Source organism: Anabrus simplex, chromosome 2 (genome assembly GCF_040414725.1).
Source record: "Anabrus simplex isolate iqAnaSimp1 chromosome 2, ASM4041472v1, whole genome shotgun sequence".
NCBI classification, from domain to species: domain Eukaryota; kingdom Metazoa; phylum Arthropoda; class Insecta; order Orthoptera; family Tettigoniidae; genus Anabrus; species Anabrus simplex.
Window position 1 is genome coordinate 314219048 of NC_090266.1, and position 27264 is coordinate 314246311.

The 27264-nt window shown below is 40.9% G+C and overlaps 1 protein-coding gene across 4 annotated transcripts in view; it reads left to right on the forward strand.

Annotated features, from left to right (window-relative positions):
• The window catches only part of LOC136864086 (protein zyg-11 homolog B), a 417362-nt gene that overhangs the window by 90479 nt on the left and 299619 nt on the right, over window positions 1-27264 (forward strand). Inside the window, exons 1-2 of one of the 4 annotated variants that reach the window (XM_067140640.2) lie at window positions 855-1054; window positions 1221-1811. The exons of 1 other annotated variant lie outside the window; for it this stretch is intronic. In XM_067140640.2, the coding sequence (XP_066996741.1) occupies window positions 1519-1811 (293 nt within the window). In that variant the 5' untranslated portion in view covers window positions 855-1054; window positions 1221-1518. Of the gene's footprint in view, window positions 1-854; window positions 1812-27264 lie in introns of those variants that run through there. 2 more of the 4 variants (XM_067140639.2, XM_067140641.2) reach the window with 2 other exon arrangements.

The window sequence follows — 27264 nt, forward strand, 5'->3', positions numbered from 1 at the left end:
TAAACACTCAGCCTGTCCGAAAGGGTGGTAGGCTGCAAATGGAGGTAACTATGACAACGCAGCGTACTTCGTAGTTACAGCTTTCGCCGCTCACCTGTCAGACTTTAACTATCGTGGGCCCTACTGTTGGCTCTCTAGGAGCATTCTGGATTTGACAGTCCTGTTTCTGCCTGAAAAAGGTTGGAAGAAATACACAATGAAAGAAAATGTATAAAGACATAGATCTAGTCTAAACTGTTGCGCGTTCATGTACACGGAACACTGTCAGTGGAAGCAGGACAGTCAAACCCATAAACGTTCTAGTAACGCCAATATTTCATATGGTTATAAGTGTTTTCATTTCAACGAGTGTGTTATCAAACAATACAAGCGTTCCCAGTGTCCCAGTATCACTTACTCCTAGCACATCCAGATGCATCTTCTTTGCTGACTCAGCCAGTTCTACTTTCTTTCTTCCATAAGCCCCATTAATATTGATAGCTCCCCATCGAATTCCATTTCGTTCGCCAAGTTCGCCAAGTGGGACTCCGTTACTCCCATAGGTCCAAATCCGAGGCTTGCTTAAAATGTTCTGAGCTCGGTAAATTCATGAACCAGGATGCTACCCTACTTGCACATAGTCCAAGTGAGGATCACTCCTCTAACTATCCACGTTGATAAAAAAAAAAACCTGCTATAAACTCGAAACGTTGGGAACTTGAAGATCATTTAATAAAACTACAAAACGGTTCAACTCGGTGATATAAACTAAAATTTATAAAATCTCCTTGATTATTGATGTTCGAAAGTTTAAGGTTCGACTATTAGTTCTATGAGAAGTTTACTCCCGTCGCACGCTTCAAATGTTAGAAGAAAGCACCTGCAATAGTTTCCCGTGGCGCTGGAAAAGCGTACATAAATATGTGTTGACGAACGTTGTCTAACCTAGGTTTCAGTCATTCGTTGTAAGCTGTGAATTATTGTAACTGACGGTTGAGATAGATTCTGAGATTAATGTGCAGATAATTTTGTTTGCGTTTCAGTTTTATTAAATGGGAGATTGTGAAGGTAGGAGGTCCGTAACTAAAATGTCTGGTAATCTCGGAGCTATGATGTATTGTTTAGCGAGTGATAGGAACGTGTGAATAATTTCATTAAGTTCTTCCCCGTGAAATTGGACAATGCATTTAATACTTTTATCGTTCATTTTCAGATATAATTAGTCATTTTATTTATTTCAGTAAGAACATTGATTGCAATCAGTGTGTCGCAAGTGACGGGTGCTGTTATGAAATATGTCGTTGTAAATCTTCTGTTACCATATCGAATTTCGGGAACTTCGAGAAAACTGAGACAGATTCTTACGATACAAGACATTATTCCTAAGTTGTGTCTTAAGTTCGGGTTACGCTGCTGCATCGACACTTAACGACTCAACTACAAAGTTTAAAGGCTATTTTAAAAATTGCATTAAGTGTTTTCAGGATTAACCTCCAGCGGCATCTTTCTCATAGAAGAATTTGCTAAAAGAAGAAAAATATGTATGATTCACCAGGTTCACTTCAGGAAGCGTGTGTTGACTTCATTTGTGAAAATTTGGAAGCACTGTGCGAAACAAATCCATCCAATACACAACTCAACCTGCTACCTGTCTTAAGTGAGCCTGGGGCAGTGACACATGTCGGTAACAATGGGACTCGCATGGTTTTCAAAGACAGTGATGCATATTTTCATTCTGAAATATCAGAGCAGCTGTTAACTGCCCTGAGTGAAAAGGGAAAGTTGTCGGACATTACTATGACATTATTTGACTCTAGTACTACTAGACTGAGGTAAGAAAATGTAACAGGTTGCTCTTCATATTATATTCAATTATTCGGAGTAGTCTACATGAAGGCAATTGTGTCTACTAGAATATAGGGAAGAGTGTATAACCCGAGTGTCTTTCTTGGCATGTTGTATAAATGTGTTGATTAGGCCTATTCATATTGTGAGCTACTGTTTTCTACTTTCCCATTCTGTATGTTCAGTGGATTTAAAGAAAATATTTCGTGAAATAATCGTATTTAAATTATTTCTGTAATTAATGGGGTAGGTACCTTTTAGTTTTCATGGATTCAACTCTGTTTCAACTTATGTCATTTTGTTTTTGTTCCATTTTGGCTGGAGTTTGGCCTACATGCTTGTTTACTCGGAGTATGGAACGTCGTTACTAGTCCTGCTGAGGACTTAATTAATTCAGTTTTACCCGGGCAAGTTGGCCGTGTGGTTAGGGGTGCGCAGCTGTTAGCTTGCATCTGGGAGATAGTGGGTTCGAACTCCACTGTCGGCAGCCCTGAAAGTGGTTTTCTGTGGTTTCCCATTTTCACACCAGGCAAATGCTGGGGCTGTACCTTAAGGCGATGGCCGATTCCTTCCCACTCCTAGACCTTTCCTATCCCATCGTCGCCATGAGACCTATCTGTGTTGGTGCGGCATAAAGCAACAACAACAAAAAAGTCACTTTTATATAATAATGGCAGAAAGCTTTTGTGTGTAGGTACAATTGTAATTTGCTAACCTGGGACAGGGAAAGTTACATAGGCCCTATATTTAAATAACCTGACACTTTTGACCAGACATAACAGTAACAGGTAGGGTATATTTTTTCCTTCCGCAGCCCAGAGTTGATAACAGTATAAGGAAGCTAAAATAATGCAAATCTTACTTGGAATACCTTGTAGAGGAGAGATGTGTTTATTGCGATGTCTAGGAACCCACCATCCCACCCGCAGAAGTGCATTTACTTTTATAACCCAATAAGAGCTGCAGCTGCCATCGGCCAAGGCTAGAGTAACTACTCGCATTCTCATTGGTCAACGTGAATGGAATGTGACGTCAATGCCATCAATGCTGATAGATACATTGTGTTACCAACTCCGGCTGAATAAATGCACAAAGAAAAAACACCATGTAAAGGAAACAATGTGAAATACACAACAGCAGTAATTTAATTTAATTTAATACTTATATTAATGTAGGGGCGGATACAGGGCTGCGGCAGCTTTGAGGAATTTTACCAATCGTGTTTCCTCATGAAACTAGGTGCCTAAGGCTGCTTCGCGGCTTCTAACCGTCCAGATCAATGGTCTTGTCCATGGCAGGAATCCTAACTGTCCAGACCAATGGTCTTGTCCACGGCAAGAAATCTAACCGTCTAGACGAATCGTCTTGTCCACGGCAAGAATCCTAAACATTAATCACCACCAGTAACAATAAGTACCACTCATTAATTCTTAAGTACAGAGGTTGGCAGCCCTGATCGCCTCTCGACAACATTCTACCTGACCGTGTAAACAAACGACAGTCGTACAGCGCGCAGCTGAATGTAGCGAGTGCTTGGCTGTAGAAGGTAAAATTATAATACAGGTAGAGCTTTAAGATGACAACTTAGAGGAATTTGATTCCAAGTAACTTTGGTAAAAGTAAACTCGTGTCCTCATCCTGAGGTGGTGCAGCTCTTTTTAGGCACACCCCCATTGGAGGTGAGCTGAATGTACCATTTCAACCACATACCAGCCCTCCTGTCATTCTTAAATTTCTGGCAGTACCGGGAATCGAACCCGGGCCCCCAAGGATGGCAGCTAATATCACTAACCGTTACGCTACGGAGGCGGACAGTAACTTTGGTGACATAGGCCTAATTGTACTTCTTTAGTCTTTATTTAAAGTTTATGCAGAGTTTACCCAGTATATTAGGTTTACGTCAGGAAGTGTGTGTTGACTTCATATGTGAAAATTTGGAATCACTGTGCGAAACAAATCCATCCTGTACACAACTCAACCTGCTACCAGTCTTAAGTGAGCCTGGTGCAGTGACACAGGTCAGTAACAATGGGACTCCATGCTTCTCAAAGACAGTGATGCATATTTTCATTCTGAAATATCAGAGCAGCTGTTAACTGTCCCATACATGCCAAGTTTCCCGATTTACGTGGTAGACTCCCGATTTTCGACAGTTATTCTCGCCTCCCGATTTTTGCTTATTTTTTTGTGAACTTTAAAAATTTGTTTTCAGATCCCGCCATTTGAGCTTTGTACGCAAGTGGCCGGAAGTCATTCGTTCACTGTCGTTTTCAAATGAAATGTCGACGTTTATCAATACAGGAAATGTGCGCGAATGTGCAATGTTTATTGAAACCTGTATATCGATTTTCAATCTCTCGTTCTCGCGTACTATGTTCATGTTCGTTCACATCAGTCTAGTGGATTCTAGGGACTAGTCGCTAGGTTTGGAGTCTTTTTTTAATAATTTCGTGATAGAATTTCAAGGATAGCGAATAGTCACTTGTAGAGATTTTAAGAGCCATTCGGAGACAATTCTGGCGAATTTTAATTTAGTATTTGATAAAAATAACATTGCCAATGGCCGTAGCCACGTTGAAACACCGGATCTCGTGAGATCTACGAAGTTAAGCAACATTGGTCGTGGTCAAGATTCGGGTGGGTTGTCACGCGCTGTTGCTGGGGCGGGGGTAAGGGAATGAAGGAGCGGAAAGGAACTGGCCACCCTACCATACGTAAACTCCGGCTCGGGCACACCCCTGCGGAGGTTCGGACCTGCCTTCGGGCAGAATGCGCGTGAGAGCGTGATGCAATATATTCTATGAATTTGCTAAGTAATGGCATCTTATTGCATGACTGTCTGCCCTCCGTAGCGTAACGGTTAGCACTATTAGCTGCCGTCCCCGGGGGCCCGGGTTCGATTCCTGGTACTGTCAGAAATTCAAGAATGGCATGAGGGCTGGTAAGTGGTTAAAATGGTAAATGCAGCTCACCCCCATTGGGGGTGTCCCTGAAAAGAGCTGCACCACCTCGGGATGAGGACACGAGTTTAGTTTAGATTAGTGCATGACTGATTCACACATGTGGAGCACGAGTTCATACTATTTTCGAACGTTTATCAGAGACCGATCATTCTTCCTGTGGGGGAAAAGAGATGCCTAATTTTTAACCTTGTAGCCTCGTATAGCAACAGTTGGGTTTTGAGACAATAGGTGTTATAATATACCAATAGAACTCTTGTATTGCACAAGACATGTAGAATAACCAGTTTTGACCAATTGTATCTCCTGATTCCTCCTGATTTTTCCTGATTTTCATATCCAAATCTCCTGATTTTTGGTTTTGTAAAGTTGGCAGGTATGCTGTCCTGAGTGAAAAAGGAAATTCTCTATTCAGTAGACCTTTTGCACGTAGCAAATTTTTCATCTCGGATTTATTATTTGTAGAGTGGATTCATAATAATAAAATAAGAAGAAGGTGCGCTCAGTTGAGCATCTTAGTCCTTACTGTAGTCTGTGATCGACTTCATTCTTTTCGTGCACTTTAGTATGTGTCAATTTTTGCCGCACAGCACACACGCAATCTACGTCTGGTTTGTGAAATCGCTTGTTTGTACACAGCTTGTAGTGAAAGCCATGTACTGAAAGTCTGGCTATCACATGTCTTTACTTCTGGTTTTCTCTGGTCCAGGACTTCTCCACCATAGGAGGCGAGCTGTAGAATTCCAGCTGTATTTCTTCTCTCTTCTTATTTCGGTTCCTTAGTAGCTCTTGATATGGTCCTGTTGATGGTAGGTGGTGTTGGATCCTGATGTCCTCTTATGAAGTACGTTTCTCCCATCATCTCGTATAGAAGTTGTGAGGGGGCTGTCTTCCCTACTCCCATTGCTCTTTTCATGTACATCGCTTTCACCTTTTCAATTTTGGATAATTCACCTATTTTTATCTTTTCCCAGATGGATTCATAACGGAAACAGTTTTTAATTTCTTCTGTAATACTGGTAACATGCATGAAGGTATCGCTGCATAGCAGATGGTTGGCAGCTAACCATTGGGAAAATGCAGTGTTTCAGATTGATGGCTATTGGCTCATTGCATGAAACCTCTGCCGATATGAAGAGGGATGTACAGTCACTAAAGAAAACAAAGAATGAGTGCATGGTATCGTATCACTTCCTTGTAGGTGCACTTTTTTTTAAAGAAACATTTTACCGGGTGAGTTGGCCGTGCGCGTAGAGGCGCGCGGCTGTGAGCTTGCATCCGGGAGACCGTGGGTTCAAGCCCCACTGTCAGCAGCCCTGAAGATGGTTTTCCATGGTTTCCCATTTTCACACCAGACAAATGCTGGGGCTGTACCTTAATTAAGGCCACGGCTGCTTCCTTCCAACTCCTAGGCCTTTCCTATCCCATCATCGCCATAAGACCTATCTGTGTCAGTGCGACGTAAAGCAACTAGCAAAAAAAAAAAAAAAAAAAAGAAACATTTTAACTTATAATGTTTGTTGTGGGTATCCATAGGGTTTGTGGTTTGTATCTACATGGAAGGTGAATTATGTATTGATGATAATTAAGATTAGCTTGGGTAAAATATTAAATCTGGGAAGCATACAATACCATGTGTTCATTCATTTTTTGATTGACTATACAAGATACGTATGGACCAAAGTCTTCAAGTTTTCTGAAGAATTGATTTACTTTGAATTGTGTGGTTTAACCTGAAAACCAAAACAGGTTTATTGGTTAATGTCATGTACTTACATGAATGTAAATGGAGGCTATGCCTTTAAAATATGCCCCAAGCAAGTTGGCCATGCTGTTAGGGTCGTGCGGCTGTGAGCTTGCATTTGGGAGATAGTGGGTTCGATCCCCAAATAAGACCTATCTTGTGTCGGCGGTGCGATGTGAAGAAAGAAAAATAGTCTATACAGTTACTTGGTTGATATAACGTATTTTGGCAATCTGTTGACTGGTCTTATGTAGTCTTCACGGTAGAAATTCAGTAAGACCTACCTAACCAATCCAGACTAATGGAGGTGTCACGCGGGATACTAGAGGCCTAGGGCCGCTTCGCAGCTTCTAACCTGGGGGCTTATGCCCCCAGAACCCCTCTGCTTGATCCAGACCAATGTCTAACCAATCCAGACCAATGGCTTTGTCACTAACCTACCCTAACCAATCCAGACCAACGGAGGTGTCACGAGGGGTACTAGAGGCTAACGCCCCCAGACCCCCTTTGCTTGATCCAGACCAATGGCCTAACCAATCCAGACCAATGGCTTTGTCACGAGACAATAGCTTTTTCACAAGATTCGTAAATTCAGAAGTAGCGCCACTGCACTAGGACTAGTTCTTCATATGAATAGTTGGTCGTAAATTCAAAAATAGCGCCACTGCACTAGGACTAGTTCTTTATGTGAACAGTTGGCAGCTCTGTCCACCGCACGATCAAGCCCTACACGAGCGAGAGAGAAACAAATGACAGTGCAATCGCGCCTAGATGTAAAATTTAAGTTATTCTGAATTTTTGCCCTTAATGGTTTTCAAAGGTCCACCTTTTGAATACAATAATGTTTTATTGTGAATCAATCACATGTCATAAGGGTACTTATGACCCTTATGCAAAGTTTACCCAGTTTATCAGTTTCACGTCAGGGAGTGGGTGTTGACTCTGTACCCTTAGTACCCCTATGACGTGATAGATTCACAATAAAACATTGTATTGAAAAGGTGGACGTTGGAAAAACCTTTATTTTACTGTAATCCCACTTCAGTATGGAACAAAATGAAATTTATAGCTATTACGTAAAATGTATTTTAAGGATATATTGGCAAATGGTTGTAGACAGTTCATTGTAGGGCTACATGTGCCTATATCTCTTGTAAATATTCTTTAGAATATGTAGCTGTAATATTGATACTGTATTTTGATGCATGCAGCATTACTGTATAATAAATTAGCTGCAACTGTGTTTATTTACAGCCCCTGTAACTGGATGGTTACCGTATAGAAATTATTTAAACTTGCGGCAGGGACAGGTAAACGATTTGTGGCTCGTTTACGTTCAATTATACCTCTGCTTTTAGTAAAAAAAATTCACTTTTGTTTTAATGTTAGTCAAATTGTTTGTGGTCTATTTTGTTTGCAGTTGCAACATCTTTGTCTGTGCTGGCTTTGAGTGTTGTATTTACTGATCATGATGGTTAGAACTTCTGTTTAGCAAACAGGTCTGCAGAACAAATGAGGTGCGCTAGAGAGGATAGAGTAATTATCATAGGTGAAAGTGTAAATAATACCAAATATGAACTTGTGATTCACTTTATCTACAATACATAGGCCTACACTATATTAGACTTTTTTTGGGCTTCACATGTGATCCAAGTAAGCCTGTTGAGATCTGTTGACCATAATATTCCATGCCCCTGAGCGAAAAGGTTAATAATTAGAATCTAACATCAGATACACATAGATAATCAATCTGCAGCATGGTCCACAGAATGCATTTAGAGTGAAATGGAAAGGAAGTCTCATATTGTGCCATTGTGATATTTTTTCTATGTTTGTTTCCCTTGATTTTTTGTTATTGTCTGTTCTTGGTGCCGGTCCTGTTGTCTTGATTTCAGTGCAAGTTATCACGGGTAGGTGTTTTCTTATTAGGCCTTGCCAGGCCGAGTGGCTCAGACGATTGAGGTGCTGGCCTTTTACCCCAACTTCGCGGGTTCAGTTCTGGCTCAGTCCGGTGGTATTTGAAGGTGCTCAGATAAGACTGCCTCGTATCGGTAGATTTACTGACACGTAAAAGAAGTCCTGTGGGACAAAATTCTGGCACCTCAGTGTCTCCTCAAAAAGTAGTTAGTGGGACGTAAAAACAATAACATTATTATTGGTTCTTTTTTTGATGTTCCATAGTAGGGGAAAGCGGGGCAAGTTGACTATGATAAGCTTCTTTTCAACATTCCACCGCAAAATGACGTGATTTACGCCTGTGATGACATGTTTATTACTGCTTACCTTTTTCTGCAACAGTTCTACAATGTTCAAAGTTCTTGTTTTAACTGAAGTAAATGAAGGTTTTCAAAGGTCCACCTATTCAATAAAATAATATTTTATTGTGAATCAATTACATGTCACTTGTTTTAATTGTTTCTTCAAAAAGTAGTAAAGTTTAATTTTATGTAAATTCGTCATCTTGCCCCGTGTGACAGGCTTCGGCAGCCGGCACAGTTCCTTCATCGCTGCTAGATGGGGGCTTCCTTCATTCCATTCCTGACCTGGTTGAATATTGGAAACAGGCTGTGGATTTTCATTTTCACTATACAAGAACATACATTTCGAAAGAACATAAATGGTAAAATAATTTTAAAATGCTAAAAATAAATTTAAAATAATTTTTAGAAATTCCTGTTAAAATGAATTACTAGGGTCTACTGTACACTACATTGAATTATAAGAACTGTGAAGAAAACAGTTTTAAACTGCAATAGGCCTATACTCAGCCATATGACCATCCACTACCTTCATAACTTGAGTAGTCTCCATGCCATCAGTTATCGCATTGAATCCATTCTTCATTTGGAGCATGAACATACTTTTACTCACTCGCAGGGCATGCAGAATTTTCTTGTTGCCGATTATTGCCAGATTCGGATATCAAGCCGAACTGCCAAGCTACTTTTTTCTATAGGTTTTACATTCCTGCTCTTTCTTCAGCATTCCTTTTTAACGCTCCAGTGGTCGCGCGGAGCACAATAGTGATCCAGCCGGTTAGTTTTTTTTTTTTGTATGACTCTTGACCTTGAGCATCTGTGTACCTTCCTCGTGCCCCATCCTCTCTCTGATAATGCAGTAGTCTGCTAACCTTGACTGATGGTTATTGCGTTATAGAACAATTTATTCTTGTGGATCACAACTGTGATCCGTGCGACCACTAGCTTGACTTATTTTGACTTTGTTTTCTTATTACGGTGTGTAATCTCAGTTGATATGCATATATCTACTGTTTTATGAGTTTATATTCATTATTGGTATGTAAGTACAAAATGGATGACTATGAGAATATAAATTGATGACTGAATGAACCAGACAGTGAGGTAACTCAAAAACATTATGGAGGGAGTAAATGAGACAAATCACAATGTCCGGTAATTTTTCAGGTATTTTTTTATAAATGCATTATTATATGATAATGTACAGAAACTAAAGTCCTTTTCACAATGCATAATCATATTCATTGAATAAATAGTATAGAATAGCCGAATATCACAAAGAAAAATGGATCACAATTGTGATCCGCATGACCACTGACGTGACTTTTCTTCGCACGACCACCGGAGTGTTAATGAAGCATGTCCTTCCATGGGTATGCTGGTTATGATGGATGCTTATCTTCTAGCTCTTTTTCTCGTTGTGACAGGACTTTAAGCTCCAGATAGTGGTCAAATATCTTATATCGTCGTTAATGTTCTGGGCTGTGATGATATTGACACTTCATGTTGTAGAGTTTTATCACAGTGATTACTGATAGCCATATCTTCTTCTGAAATTGAAGTATCAGGGACTGAAGGCATATCTGCATATCGGTTATGCTCATCATATGCTCCCAATATAGAAGGTTGGTGCTGTATTTCATAATCTCTTTCTGTTGTGACTGCTGGAGAGTCATCTTCTCATCAAGTAGTGGGTTGAATGGTTCAATTCCACATGCTTCAAATCCTTTAATGGCATTGCTCATAGTTGCATTATAAGACATCTGCGATTCTTTGACAGCATGCATTGAAGCTATCATGCTTACTTCATCCCAGTCCCGTCTATCTGTCTTCCATTGATAATTTCTAGGCATTTCTGTAATTAGCGTAAGAGCATGGGTGACTACTTGTAGCCTATACCTGGCCTGGGGTAAGATGACAAATTTGTCAACTTGCCCCCATCATCTTACCCCAAGCTGCTTAGGAAGCGGTTTTCCCTTATAATCGACGGACTTCTTACAATCAAGACTCAGTTAACACTGAAGTAAGTTGGAAATACATGGATATTTAAAGAAAATAAAACGGTTAATTCATATTGTGAACACACAAGTAGTAGAAGCTTCCTGAATATACCTCAGATATTTTAGTGCGACAGCGCCGAACAGACAACCCCCTACCACTGTTTGTCTCAGGCCGAAAGGATTTCCTACTATGCGTTAGTGTGGGATATCGGGTTCAAGGTCACACGGGAGCCCATTTATTGAACAGAATACTCCAAAAGTTATGGTTGATTCATCATCTTGCCCCAGTTTCCCCTACTTTGTGTTTTTATATGGCAGCACTTTTTCCTTTGTAGATAAGGTCAATTGTGCTTGGGCTATTGTAAGCAAAGTAGGTTTTTTCCGCTTTTTTAGAAGCAAGTTTAAAACCCTCCTCTTCCAAGGACAGGATCACTAATTCTGACTTGCGATTTGATATTCTTCAGTTGACGTCCTCTTCTATTATAACATTTTTCATGATAGATGGCCGGCACAACTATGACCACATACTTACGGGACCTCCTGGGTAGTGGGGGTTTCGGATGGGGAGAAACTAAAAGTTACTGAAGAATTTTCAGCTTTTACTTTCCATCTCTTCACTTTTCTCCTCTCGCCTTTACTTCACCGGTATCCACTTATTCCATTTTATACGTATCTATATCGCTTTCATATTTGCATATTATACTAATTTTACTTACCTGTTTTAAATTCCTGGCGACAGGCAGTCTTGAACCAGCGATCTTCAACTCGGTACTCCATCAGCTTCTCCACTCAGTTAACATGTTACTTGATAATTTGAGGTGTAAAAGCTGTATACATATAGATACCGATAGTACATTACCAGTAACACAGATGGCATCGCAAAGTAATTAATATTTACCCTAAAAGATGACTGTTGGCTTTCTCTCTCAATTGTTGCCAACTTAACTTCTAAGAGGAACAAAAATACATCAAACTCAAATCACGAGTTTCATTACCAGTGGTGCTGATTATTGTTTTAAGAGGGAGTACAACTAGACAAAATCAATCCAGCTCTGTGAACGTGCTGATTTTTGTTTCAAGAGGGAGTACAACTAGACGGAAAAAATCCAGTCGTGTGTCCAGCACTGTATTGGTGGTGATTATTGTTTTAAGAGGAAGTACAACTAGAAAGAAACTATTCAATTTCTGCCCAGTCCTGGCCCATCATACCAATTATTGTCTTAAGAGGAAGTTTTTTTTCTTTTTTTCTCCAAAGGGCCCATCAGCTAAGCTCCGGAAGTACTGCAGCCGCAAGGCTTATTGTACTGCCCTATGTAATTGACACCAATCCATTATCCCTGTGTCTTTGATTAGATAATACAGTCCCATAATGGATTCTGTGTGAATTTCTTTTGGTTCAATTGTCGATCTCCCAAAAAGATTGAATCTTCTGCGCTCTAAAGCTTCACAAGAGCAGATTATATGATGGACTGTCTCTGTTTCCTTCCCGCATCTGCAGTCTAGGTTTCCTTTGATTATACCCATTTTATTTAGGTGCTTTTTCACGGGAGCATGGCCTGTGAGAAGAGCCACTATGTATCTTGCCTGAATTTTGTTATATTTAAGTAACTTTTCAGCTATTTTCTTACATGGTTCGTTGATAAACATTTTCCCATGTTTAATACCAGGGTTGGTCTTCCATCTTTTCCTGTGTTCCTTTTTGATCCAGTCTTTGATAGCTCCTCTTATGCAACATCTGGATACTTCTAGAGCCGGCTCTGGTCCAGGAAAGTTTGATGCTGATGATCCCTTGCGAGCAAGTTCATCAGCTTTTTCGTTTCCTTCAATGCCCTTGTGTCCTGGGACCCATATCAATTTAACTTTGTTCTCCCAGTTTGGTTAGGGCATTGAGACATTCTTCTATCAGTCTTGAGTTCACTTTAGGGCTTCTTAAAGCCTTCAGTGCTGCCTGGCTGTCTGAATATATAAGAATTTTCTTATTGGTATAGGATCTTCTTGTTTTCATATATGCATTTTAATATTGCGTAAACTTTGCCTGGAATACTGTAGGATATCTTCTCATTCCATATACACCTGAATTCTAAAGACTCACCTCGTGGGTTATTGTTATTGCTACCCCATGCCAGGTTGTGTGAGTTGGTGTTACATCCTAAAATTAGGTGTTCTCCATCCTTGTCATACCTTGCAACCAAGTCCATTACTTCCTTGGTAGGTGGTAACTGCTCATCATAAGGAAGGTATGCAGATCCAAGGATAATTCTCCTTGACCCTTCCTGTGATGACCCCCTGTGGGTGGGGGACGCAGACGAAGAATACACCCATGGTATCCCCTGCCTGTTGTAAGAAGCGACCAAGGGATGATCCAATTAGAACCATGAGACTACTTGTAATTAGTACCATCATGCGGGGAACACCATGGGTCGCATTTACTTGCGCGTAGTACCACTATGTTAGGTACGCAATAGGTTTGTGATTAGTAGCGACAGTGTGTGAATCAGGATGTGGGTGATTGTACCTGTGATTTGTACCCCTATATGAGCGACACCAGGGGATTAGCGACACTATGGTTCTGCCTTACCTAGGCTCAGTTCCCATTTGTGATGAATACTACGGGATAGTAAGAGTCCCTGTGGATAGTCCACTTATGTGAGTAACTTTGCTAGTGGCTTTACGTCGCACCGACACAGATAGGTCTTATGGCGATGGTGGGATAAGAAAGGTCTAGGAGTTGGAAGGAAGCGACCGTGGCCTTGGTTAAGGTACAGCCCCAGCATTTGCCTGGTGTGAAAATGGGAAACCACAGAAAACTATCTTCAGGGCTGCCGACAGTGGGATTCGAACCCACTATCTCTCGGATGCAAGCTCACAGCCGCGCGCCTCTGACCGCATGGCCAACTCGCCATAGGTTTGCGTTGCCTGTAAATAGCGCCGCAATGTGCGAAACACCATAGATCTGTGTTACGTGAATAGTACCATAATGTGTGCAATACCGTGAATCTACGCTACATTTGATTAGTACCGCAACATGACAAATAGCATGGTTCTACTTTCCTAGCGATAAATAACATTCTGAGGGGCAAATGATCTAGATTTTGGACCCTTTTCGACTATAAGCATAATCGATTCAGCATCGTGCGATAGAAGCAGTCCCTCGGTCAGTAATTCTATTGTTTCGTGCCAGCTTCTGTGCACGTGAGGCACTGTAGGTTGGATCCACTGATCGTTTTAAATTCATATCCATCCATTCAATCTTCGTCCTCACGTTTTGAATTCTGGTCAGTGGAGGATTTTGGACTTTTAAGCTGTCATTTCATTTTGTCTCATTTCGTACCATTAGGGGCCGATGACCTCGATGTTAGGCCCCTTTAAACAACAAACATCAATCAATCTTCCTGTGATGATGTCTGGATTGCCACTGTCGTGAGGTCCCTGGAACAGAAATCCATCAATGGCAGTAACTTTATTCCTTTTTTGGCAAGTATACAGGTTCTGGGAGTCTGGATGGTCCGAATGTATATCAGCTCGCCTCCAACCCCTCCCATTCCCTGCATTTTGCCTTTTGCAGCCCAAGGTTCTTGAATGAGAGCCAGGTCACAGTCTCTCATCACCACACACAGTGCTGCCGAGGCAGCCTTACTGTGTTGAAGATTTATCTGGACCACTCTCATTCACACTCTTGGGTCTGGGTTTACCCTTTATTGGTTTAAAGGTTACTTGATTTAGGCTGCAGAAGACCTTAAATTGTTTTGCATTTAGCTTCTTATAAGAGTCAGGGTCCACCGAGAATGCCACAGTTTGGCCTTTCTCGGTCACCTTCCGGCTCATGCCAGTCACTTACAAGAAGTCCTTGGTTCTGTGCCTTCAGTCTTTTTTTTTTTTTTTTAATGGTTTCCACATAGTTTGTAACTGGAACCCAGACTAGGACCCGTGGCCTCCTTGGGAAATCTTTGGAGTCTACAACTTGCAACTCCATTCCCTCCCAGGGGCTGCCAAGTCTGTCTATAGCTCTTGATAGCCAGTGTTTAGTTTCTTCATTTTCACAGATCATCCAGAGGATACCCCCAAACCCCACTGCACTTAACGCCCTTGAAAGGGCCTTGGCCTGCCCAGCGACCACTGCTCAGCCCGAAGGCCTGCGGATTACGAGGGGTTGTGTGGTCAGCACGAAGAATCCTCTCGGCCGTTATTCTGGGTTTTCGAGTCCGATCCAGAGGATACCCTGTGGGAATTTATTATCCAGAAATTGTGGTGGCACCTGTTCAGGGTTATCATCGAGCAATTCTAGAGTTTTCCCTTTCACCAGGTCTGCTTGTTCCTGGTAAAGTTTTTGGTTTTTAGCCATTATGGCTACCTTGATGCCTTTTACTGTGTCGCTGTTGCTCAAAGGTTGTGTTGATTCGCTTCTTCGATGCTTTGGTACTCGCTGTTTAGGAGTGCTTGATTCTGAGTGAGATCTTTTGGAAGTTGAGGTCTTTTCGCTCCTGGGTGGTTTGTTTTCCGTCCAGGTCCTTTCCCGCATGTTCCTCTCTCTCGTTAGTTTCTTCCTTTGTGTTCCAGAGAGTTTTTTTGGTTTGATCCCAGTTTTTGATGTTCCTGGTTCTGTAACCTTTCCTGAAGTTATTTCAGTCACCTCCATTTTGGAGTCTTCTGATGACGACAAGTCTGTGGATAAATCCACTCCTTGTATTGTTGAGTTTGAGCTTTTGCTTAAGGTTTGTCTAGGGTCTCCGTTTTGGTCCCACGAGTACCGGAAAAATAAATGGTCCACTCAGACAGAGCTCTGTTTATCCGAATAAGGTTACTTACTCAGGGAGGTCGCCCAGTTTCCCTGAGGCTCCATTAGCGACGCATCACCCGTGTGCCATGCACCCCTTCGGCATGGATTAAGGCAAGCCACGCTTAACACCGTGGGGTTGGGGAGGTGGTCCGCGATATCCTATTCAGTATATTCAGAGAGACACCTGTCCGGCTCGTCGGTGGTCAACTGACGCTACCGGGCAGGTGCCGGCTATCCGCCAATGCGTCACAATAGCTGCTCAAGGTCCAGCGTTAGGGTTTGCGGGATGTTACTCCTCGCCAGGGACCCCCTGCTGCGGATAAGAGGAAGTACAACTAGCCACAACAGTTGAATCTCCTGTTCGGTGCTGCTCCCATACTGGTAATTATTATTTTAAGAGGGAGTACAGCTCCGCAAACACAAGAAGTCCATCATCCACTCCTGTGCCAACGGATCCTGCACTTATGCTGAGCACCCGTAAATTCATATCCTGTCTTAGTGATTGCAATATACTCTGTATGTATAGTGTTGCTTTCCCATTCGTGACATGATCACCAAAAGTCGCTCAATTAGCAATGCTGTTGCACCTAACTGAACCTATCACTATCATTGGTTTTCGATAGACGACAATCTAACCTGTCATCAGTGGTTAAGCCCCCAGACCCTCTTTGCTTGTTGCCAGACCAATGGTTCTGCCACTAGCCGGACCTAACCAAACCAGACCAATGCTTTTCGTACTTGCCAGACGTACTTCATACTCGTCACATTTTGGCCACGTCATGTCAGCCGCATCATATCGGATCGTTAATGTCTCCTTTATGAACCAGCTAGTCAAGTCGTGACCCAATTTATTGCCTGTAGATCGTGTCATGTCGTCTCAAGCAGCCAAATATACCAGACCATTAATTTATGCATTTAGCTGCTGCTACACGTCCCTTCTAATTATCCACCATGATTTCAAACCTCAGCTTTCTAACTACGTCATATATTACGTCATACAGACGCACGAACAGCGGCTGCGGGGCCCCTGCTCGCCTGTGCCGCTGGATCCTGTACTTATACTGATGTTGAAAAGCTGTTTTTCTATGTCTTTGGAGACAGTAGGGTGCATGTATAAGCAGATTAATGCAATTTCAGAGGCTTTGGTGATTACCATGTTTTCTTCCTTGATAATGTCTTAAGAGTAGTCCTGAAGAAGCACGATATGCCTCCTTCCGGTATTCATTTTGTAGGTTCTGCATAAGAGTGGATTCCATAGAATCTGGGTAGGTTAAGGGGGTTGAGTAGGAATGTTTCTGGAACTGCAGAGATCTTCGAAGCAAAGAGAGAGATAAATGACAGACTCCTAAATGAAGCAATAACTACCACGACAAAACTCTTTCAATGAGCTGCACTCTCTACCAAGAAGAGCCAAAAACTCCAAAAACTAGTTTGACAGTGAATGCTACATTAAGAGAAAGGAAACACTCCAAACATGATATAAGGCGAGAGAAACTGGAAATCAGTGGGCCCCAAAATTATGCACAGCACAGACGGGAATACAAACATGCTAAGATTTAAAAAAAAAAAAAAAAAAAAAAAAAAAAAAAAAAAAAAAAAAAAGTGCTTAAGTAGAACTAGTGGCACAAACATTAGCACAGGAAGCCATAAAAAAAAAAAAGCCCTCTTAGTGCTATACACGTATTCTGTCATAGGATATATGAAACCAAGACATACCATTAACCTTGTGATAACTGTACGTGCTCTGTGTGACAAGGAGTACGAGGGCCAATGACCTTCGATGTTAGGCCCCTTTAAACAGGCATCATCAGCAAGGAGTATGAAAAATACCATATAACGAGCTGCCCAAAAGGAGTGAAATCCCTGTCTGAATATAGCAGAGACTAAAGAAAAACAAAAACAGATCTTTTACATGCCCAATTGGGTGAGCCTAAATCTATTAATTTGAATTCTTATTTTTGACATAAATTGTTGAAAATATTTCAACAAACAAATATAGGCCTACCCTTAAAGTTTGCTAAACATGACCTGAAATAGCTAGTGTATGGGCAAACATATAGGCCTATATGAATGAATGTAGAATGAAAGTTACCAGTATAAAACCAAAATAAAATCTTATAGACCCTAATCCAAATTCAGAACCTACAAAACCATGACGGTTATACTAAGATCATACAGGGTCTTTATTTATGCTTGGCAGGGACTTTCTCGCTCGACCTTGGCCGCCAGTGACGGTTCAGTTGCCGGATACCGTGCGTGCATATGTACGGCAGAATACGGTGTTCAAAATCATTATCATGCATTTTACTCACCATGTTTACAGTTTATGCTCAAAAATCATTATCGTGCATTATCATGTATTTATCATGCATTTTACTCATCATTTTTACAGTTTATGCTGAAAATGTTCCTCATGCGCTGCCAAACATAAGTTAATCGCATCTCCTAATGAAGTTTTCGGTTACTCTACCAAGTTCTTCAGCACTGATGGATGCAATTGCAGCTCTTACATCGTCTTTAAGTTCATCTAGTGTGTAAGGGTTGTTCCCATAAACTACACTTTTTAATATTCCCCACAAATAAAAATCACATGCCGTTAAATCTGGGCTACGGAGGGGCCACAGATTTTTACGTATGATCCTCGTACCAAACACGCTTCAGTAAGGAGATAACGACCTTTACGTCTATTTTTATTGTTTACTGAACCTGTAGGTTTGAATCTCTTGGCCAGTTGTTTTATTGTCCGATTGATAGGAATGGTAATCTATAATCTTCATTTCCGTATTGACGAATTGCACAGTTAAAAATAGGAGAGGATTTCCACCAATCAATACTTATTTATTGCATATATTAAGCTACAGGACCGGTTTCGACCTCATATACAAGGTCATCTTCAGGTGAACCATACATACATATTTATATAATGAAGCTTTGATTAAGATTGTGTTGTTAAAGGAATGCTATATGACGATGATGTACATTTAGTCGCATACAAATGGGGCAAGTCTTAGACATATTTTATACACTAATTTTAAGACCTTCAACATAATATTTTAGACATACAGTTGCAATATTGTACAGAATGACATATACGCAAGTTCACGCTAAGACTTGCCCCATTTGTATGTGACTAAATGTACATCATCATCATATAGCATTCCTTTAACAACACAATCTTAATCAAAGCTTCATTATATAAATATGTATGTATGGTTCAGCTGAAGATGACCTTGTATATGAGGTCGAAACCGGTCCTGTAGCTTAATATATGCAATAAATAAGTATTGATTGGTGGAAATCCTCTCCTATTTTTAATTGATAGGAATGGGTCTCGCTGGAAATTTCGCTCGAAAATTTTGTCTTGTCCTAGCGCATGATTTTCTGCACTTAATGTAAGTATTGTGCAGATATACACGTTCATGTAAGGAATATTTCACATACATTGCAGCACTATACACAATCACAATAAAACACTATACAATGCGACATACAGTACGCAGTAGCTTCATTGAACAACCTGCTATCTCGGAGCTCAGCTCTCGGCAACTGCAGAAGTGCCGGAAACCGCGCGTACCAGCGGCCGGTAGCGGCCTGTCATCAGCGGCCAAGTTCGAGCGATTAAGTCCCCGCCAAGCATAAAGACCCTGTATAAAAGCAAAATTTACATTCCTATGAACAATGAATTTATTTGTTCTTAAAAGTATTTTTTTTATTTTTTTTTTACATCTAATACAGAAAAGACTGAACTGATAATATGTAAATTTTAGAAGGAAGGCTGTTTAAATTGGATTCCTTGTCATTCACAAAATGATTTCCTTTGTTTTAGTTGTACTATGTCATTTTCTGGTAGGCCTACCCTTCTGTTCATTGCCTTACTTAAAATTTGAGCCACAGGCATAGTTCACATTTCTTATTCCTTTGAAATGTCAAAAAGTATAATAGATGTAGATTTTATGTAAAGTCTGCCACTGTAGGTAAAAATTATAAAAGTGTATTTTTGATGTATTGCATACTACTTACACTCTATATTTGCTAGTTTGAACAATTATGACCATACACTGTGTCACATACTTGAATATGAATCTTCTATTATTGTCAATAAACTCTATCCTATATTGTGAGAAGCTACATACTTTCAGCATCACAAGATGTCCTGTATGTGTACCGTAATGAAACAGGCAAGTCACAGCAATGTAACTGTGGATTGACTTAATTCAGAATATCTAGTCTTCTTTCAGAACATAAATCATTTTGCATGTTATGGCTTAATTAATCTGTTTGTTCTTTAGAGAAACTGTTACACTGCCCATTGCTCGCTTTGTCTTACGTTCTCTTTCTGTGGGCTCAGCGTTTACTGTACACCTCAAAAACAACTTTTCTTTGTGAGAAACTGTTTTTGTGATGTCTCTTTAACATGAAAATAGTATGCGACACATTTCTTGACAAACTGCTCAAAAACAAGTCTTGGATAATTTTTATGGATGAAACAACACTGTTATCAAAAGCACAAGCTGCTCCTTGCACAGCCTCATAGTTTCCACAGTACCGTAATACTCCTCTAGATTGAGCCACATAAGTCTTGAATTAAATGTTGGTTAGGGTGGAAGAGGGAGAAAAAATGAATGCTCATTAAATTTTGCTTTCTTTATTGGAACATTGATGATAATTTTATTTGTATTTGTTTTGGATTTATCAACTTTGGGAAAATGTCATATTTCTCTGGCATCTCTATGCAAGCCATGAGCAGGACATTTATGTTGACAACCAAATAGCATAACTTTATCTCTCATTTCAAACAAACAGGTCAAAATTTTGCCCCTCAACAACCACCTAACTCCTGTATACAATATCAAATGCTTGTGGCCACTCCCCATCTGCATGCATAGCTTTGAAAATAACCTGGAATTTAGAGGCCAGTTTTGATGAAGTTAATAATTTTCACAGCTTCTTTCAGCACATCATCCAATTCTGGGGACATGTTGCGAGTTGCTAGTGTTTATGCTTCACGGTGGATTTAACAATGTGTCTGCTTTATGCGAGGGACAACAGTCTTCAGCATGTGCAATCATGCCTTCATATTTTCCAGATATGGCCCAAGTACCGATGGAAGTTAATCCAACGTAGCTCCATTTAAGTCTATTTTCAGTCAGGAATGTGTGGAGGACCGCAAGTATACTTTCGGCATTAGCATGCATGGGTAAGACTGAACAAAGCAGCAAATCCTTATGGATCTTGTTTTCAAATTCGTATCGAATGAAAGTTAATAAGTTTATACTTTCAGAAATATCAGTGCATTCGTCGAGCTGCAACACACAGCATTCACCAATTTTCACTTGTTCCAGCAACGTATCTCGCATATTCGCTGCCATTTCCTCTGTTTTTCTTTTGCTTGATAGTGTTATTGTACAACAATATAGCACCCAATTGTTTTGAGAACTTTTTACCAAGTACGGTATTTTATACCATCAGTTTTGGTATTTGCTTTGCCATGTTTTTGCACTTAATAGGGAAACTTAATATCATGCTAAAACTACATTTTCCTTAGCCCTGCGTAACACTGTCCGCAAGCACTTTCTTCGTTTCATGAAGTTCAGCAAGTTTGGTTTTGGAGATGCTGTTTTTGATTGTTTCATACACTCATTAAATAAAACGTCACTACACAACACACGCTTCTCATCAAATACACAATTCAGCGCAGTAAATCCCAATTCCACATATTTGTCATATTTACGATGTTTTTGCACCTGTTCAACAGTTCTCTGGCTGGCAGTTGAGGTTACCGGAACGTGCCTGGTTGCATCACTTTTTGTATGAGACTCTCACTTCACTGAAACTATTGTCAACCAACAATCTATAGTATTATCAGCAAGTATTATTATACATTGTTACAGTTCACTTCGGGTTTCCTGCAGTTCGAGTGTCTGAAAGAGTGAAGATCGAGTCTCCATATTATGGACATGTTAGCTTTAAACGACATACTTGACTGCGTTGGTACAACTGGCTATGTACCAAACTAAACTACCAATGAACAAACTCCATGACATATATTGCCCACAATAAGAGTTACTAACAGTCTGCTGCTAACTTGTACCATTTATTGACCAAATATGGCAAATCTTCAAGAATAGGTTCCTCATATACAGAAAAGGGAAAGAAAGAGCATAACAACATGGATCTGTAAATGCAGAATTATCTGACCTTGGCTTGGCTGTCTTCTATTCTACTACTGTTGATGATGAACTAAGCTCTCTATGCGTGCATCAATCTGTCACACAGTATGCACTACACTAAGCATTTTTTATAGTGTTCAGCACTCAATGGGAAGATGAGCAGTGGGCTGTATTCATGCAGGAGGACGTCTCATCTGATAAGTGAACAGAATGTTACAGATGTGTTCAGTATAAAATTGCTATGTTTTCACACACTTTCTTCTTTTCTCTGCATGAGAAATCTGTTGCAGAAGTTTTGTCGGTTCTTTTCTAAAGTTCTTTACGCCGCATCAACACAGATAGGTCTTATGGCGACAATGGGATAGTAAAGGGTTAGGAGTGGGAAGCGGCTGTGACCTTAATTAAGGTACAGCATCAGCATTTGCCTGGTATGAAAATGGGAAACTATGGAAAACCATCTTCAGGGCTGCCGACAGTGGGGTTCAACCCACTATCTCCCGAATGCAAGCTCACAGCCACGCACCCCTAACCGCGGGGCAAACTTGCTCGGTCATTGAGTTTTGGTACACCATGTATACTGTATGTAAGTTATACAACAGTGAAGACATGCCGTATAATCCCGAATACCACCCGCACTCTTTTCCCCAAATACTGGTTCTAAATCTTGGGTGCGGGTTGTATTCAAGCCGTTCATTCTTGTAAATATTTACTACGTTTACATGGAGTATTGAAATAGATTTGAATACAGTTACCGTACTGAATATACCACATGTAAATGGACATTCAGGTCTTATTGTGTTTTAGTTGCGTTCTAGAAAACAAGATCGATTTTTTCTTAATACGGTTACAGTGGCATGTAAACGCGAAATGTAAGGTAATGAAATACGGTAAATCAAAGAATGCGGGTAAATATGAAAGCTGCTGCTGCGGATGCTCAATCGTCATTTGTTTGACAAGTGTTGCTGGCATGTGGGTGCGCGAATAGCTGATCTCGCGGGATATCGTACTTTCCGAGAGTTGTGACTGTTGGTTATGGAAGTCTACCTCGCTCACATTCGAGTTCCATATCTGTCCCGTGAAAGTGCTGTCTCGATAGTAAGCGATGGATTCAAAATGGCGTCTGCGGTCATTTACTGTGTGTGAGAAACTTAAAGTTGTAAGCAAAGCTGAAATACGCGGAAATCGTGCTGTTGGCAGAAAGTACGATATTGATGAATCGTGTATTCGTGATTGGCGGAAGAAAAAGGAAAAACTTCTAAAAAGTAACAGCGATCGCAGAGCGTTCCGCGGGCAGAGTGCAGTGTTTTCGGAAATTGAAGAACGACTCCACAAATTTATGATAGAAAAACGTGAATTAGGGTATGGTGTTTCTAGTGAAATGTGTCAATTAAAAGCACTATAGATCTCAGAACTAAAAACACAGGGTTTTACTGCATGCCACGGATGGATCTGAAACTTTTATCAGAGAAAGGGATTGTGCATTCGGGGACAAAGGTCTATTTCACAACATCTCCCTGGGGTGTATGAAGAAAAGTTAACGGCCTTTCAACATCACATTCATTTGAAGAAGCAAAATTCTTATTTGCTGTCGCAAATTGGGAATGCTGACCAGATACCTGTCTATTTTGAAATGCCGTTGGAAAATACAGTGGATACAAAGGGTTCTAAAAGTGTAATGATCAGAACAGGTGGTAACAAAAAGCAACGATGCACGGTAATTTTGTGCATGTTAGCGGATGGAACCAAACTCCCTCCATATGTGGTTCTGAAAAGGAAAACTCTTCCGAAAGGAAACTTGCCATCCGGTGTTATTGTTAGAACACATGAGTCTGGCTGGATGGACAGTGCGTTAGTTGAGGACTGGGTGAAGTACGTTTGGCAACGTCGCCCGGGAGCTTTGTTACAAAAATGAAACATGCTTGTGTTGGACAGTTACTGAGGATATACAACTGACGCCGTGAAAGATATGATGAGGAAAGGAAAAACCGATCTTGCGATATTCCCTGCGGACTTACTTCTATTCTACAGCCGTTGGATGTGTGCGTGAACCGGCCTTTCAAAACTGCAATGAAACAGTTTTACACCGAATGGATGTCTGATGGTGATCACGTGTTAACAGCAACCGGACGAGTGAAGAGGCCTGAAGTGAATATGCAGCTGGATCAAGACCGCATGGGCGCGCATTCCCAACGATCTAGTGTCCAAAAGCTTTAAGAAATGTGGAATTTCAAATTCAGTGGACGGTAATGAGGATGACTATTTGTGGAAAGATGCCAGCGACGAAGGTTCCTATGGTGAAACTTCAGATGACAACGGTGAATTGTGAATGATCCGATTATTGGACCGATTTAATTTACGATTTTTGTGATGATTTAATTAATTGTAAGCTGTTTGAATTTATATTTGTGGTATATTTTAAGAAAATTAAATAGATATGCAAGTTATTTGACTTTTTTTCCTCTGTATTTTGCCGTCTCAAATTTAGGTTGCAGGTCTTATTTGGTAGCGGATGGTATTCAGGATTGTATGGTAGTTTCTAAATTTAGAGTAATGTTTTATGAATTGTCTGTGTACAGTAACATTCCGCTCTTTAAGTACTTATAACTTACATTATTATTGCGAACCCCTTGGATTATCATTGCAGACCACAGTTTGGGAATGGCTGACCTAGGATAATATAGGGGAAAATTGAATTTGTCATACAAAGACGAGATAAAGCTCACTTTAAGTCGTGCAATGCGAGGAACAATCTCGGTGGGTCCCATGAAGACACTGAAACCATGTTTTAAGGCCCTAAAACCAGGCGTTTTAGAGATATTGGCACCGTACTGTCAGCACTCAATGTTCCAAATCCTGGAGAGCAGATGTTGACTGACTTTACAATGAAGTGTACAGTATACATCATAAATCACCATTATAGACCATTATGCTTTTCAGCGTTTAGTCTGCAAGCCTCTTTGAATTTACTAAATGTCGCCACAATCCTCTATTTCCAACTAGTGCTATGGCTTCATTTAGTTCTATACCTCTTATCTTTAAATCGTTAGAAACAGAGTCGCTGAACTCGATAGCTGCAGTTGCTTAAGTGCGGCCAGTATTTGGGAGATAATAGGTTCGAACCCTACTGTCGGCAGCCCTGAAGATGGTTTTCCATGGTTTCCCATTTTCACACCAGGCAAATGCTGGGGCTGTACCTTAATTAAGGCTGTGGACGCTTCCTTCCCACTCCTAGCCCTTCCCTGTCCCATCGTCGCCATAAGACCTATCCGTGTCGGTGCGATGTAAAGCAAATAGCAAAAAAAAAGAAACAGAGTCTAACCATCGTCATCTTGGTCTCCCTCAACTTCTCTTACCCTCTATAACAGAGTCCATTATTCTCCTAGGTAACCTATCCTCCTCCTCACATGACCCCACCACCGAAGTCGTTTTATGCATACAGCTTCATCCATCTAGTTCATTCCTAACTTAGCTTTTATCTCCTCATTCCGAGTACCTCCCTGCTTTTTTTCCCACCTGTTTGTACCAGCAATCATTCTCGCAACTTTCATGTCTGTTACTTCTAACTTATGACTAAGATATCCTGAGTCCACCCAGCTTTCGCTCCCGTAAAGCAAAGTTGGTCTGAAGACAGACCGATCTAAAGATAGCTTTGTCCAGGAGCTGACTTCCTTCTTACAGAATACGGTTGATCGCAACTGCAAGCTCACTGCATTAGCTTTACTGCACCTTGATTCAATCTCGCTTAATATATCACCATCCTGGGAAAACGCACATCTTAATTACTTGAAATTATCTACCTGTTCCAGCTTTTTATCACTAATTTGACACTCAGTTCTCTTGGATTTCTTACCTACTGACGTCAGTTTAGTTTTGGAAAGGCTAATTTTCAAACCATACTAATTGCACCTATTTTCAAGTTCCAAGATATTAGACTGCAGGCTTTCGGCACAATCTGCCATCACCGGGCGAGTTGGCCGTGCGCGTAGAGGTGCGCGGCTGTGAGCTTGCATCCGGGAGATAGTAGGTTCGAATCCCACTATCGGCAGCCCTGAAAATGGTTTTCCGTGGTTTCCCATTTTCACACCAGGCAAATGCTGGGGCTGTACCTTAATGAAGGCCATGGCCGCTTCCTTCCAACTCCTAGGCCATTCCTATCCCATCGTCGCCATAAGACCTATCTGTGTCGGTGCGACGTAAAGCCCCTAGTAATCTGCCATTAAGACTAAGTCGTCAGCATAGGCCAGATTACTTAGTACATTTCCACCTAACTGAATCCCTCCCTGCCACTTGATACCTTTCAGCAGATGATCCATGTAAACTATGAACAACAAAGGTGAAAGATTACAGCTTTGTCTAACCCCTGTAATTACTCTGAACCAAGAACTCATTCTACCATCATTTCTCACTGCAGCCCAATTGTCAACATAAATGCATTTGATTGATTTTAATAATCTACCCTTGATCCCATAGTCCCCCAGTATGGTGAACATCTTTTCCCTCAGTACCTTTCATATGTTTTCTCTAGATCTACGAAACACAACTGTCCATACCTCTCGTAGCATTTTTCAATTACCTGGCGCATACTGAAAATCTTATCCAGACAGCCCCTCTGTGGTCTGAAACCACCCTGGTTTTCATCAAACTTCCTCTCGACAGATCGCACCCGCCCTTCCAAGATGCCAGTGAATACTTTGCCTGGTATGCTAATCAATGAGATACCTCGATAGTTTTTGCAATCCTTCCTGCTCCTTTGCTTATAGATAGGTGCAATTACTGCCTTTGTCTAATCTGAAGGTACCTTGCCAACACTCCATGCTAATCTTACTACTCTGTGAAGCCATGTCATCCCTGCATTCCCACTATACTTCATCATTTCAGGTCTAATTTCATCAATTCCTGCTACTTTATGACAATGGAGTTTATTTACCATCCTTTCCACTTCCTCAAGTGTAATTTCACCAACATAATTTTCCTCCTTCCCATGAGCTTCGTTGTTCGCGACACCACCATGAAGATTTCCTTTTACGTTGAGAAGATTTTCAAAATATTCCCTCCACCTGTCCAGCGATTTCCTGGGATCTATTATGAGTTCACCTGAATAACCCAAAACTCTTCATTTCCTTCTTTCTTCCCTTCCTGAGATTCTGTCCAGAAAGGTTTCCCTGCTGCTTGACCAAGCCTTTCCAAGTTATTACCAAAATCTTCCCACAACTTCTTTTTGGATTCAACAACTATTTGTTTCGCTCTGTTTCTTTCATCTACGTACAATTCCCTGTCTGCATTGGCCCTTGTTTGGAGCCATTTCTGATAAGCCTTCTTTTTACTGTTACTAACTGCTCTCACTTCATCAGTCCACGAAGATGTTCGCTTTTTTCCACCTTTACACACAGTTGTCCCTAGGCATTCCCTTCCTGTTGCTACTACAGCATTCCTGTATACCACCCATTCCCTTTCTATATCCTGAACCTGCTTACTGTCCACTGTTTGGAACTTCTCACTAATTATATCCATGTACTTCTGTCTAATTTCCT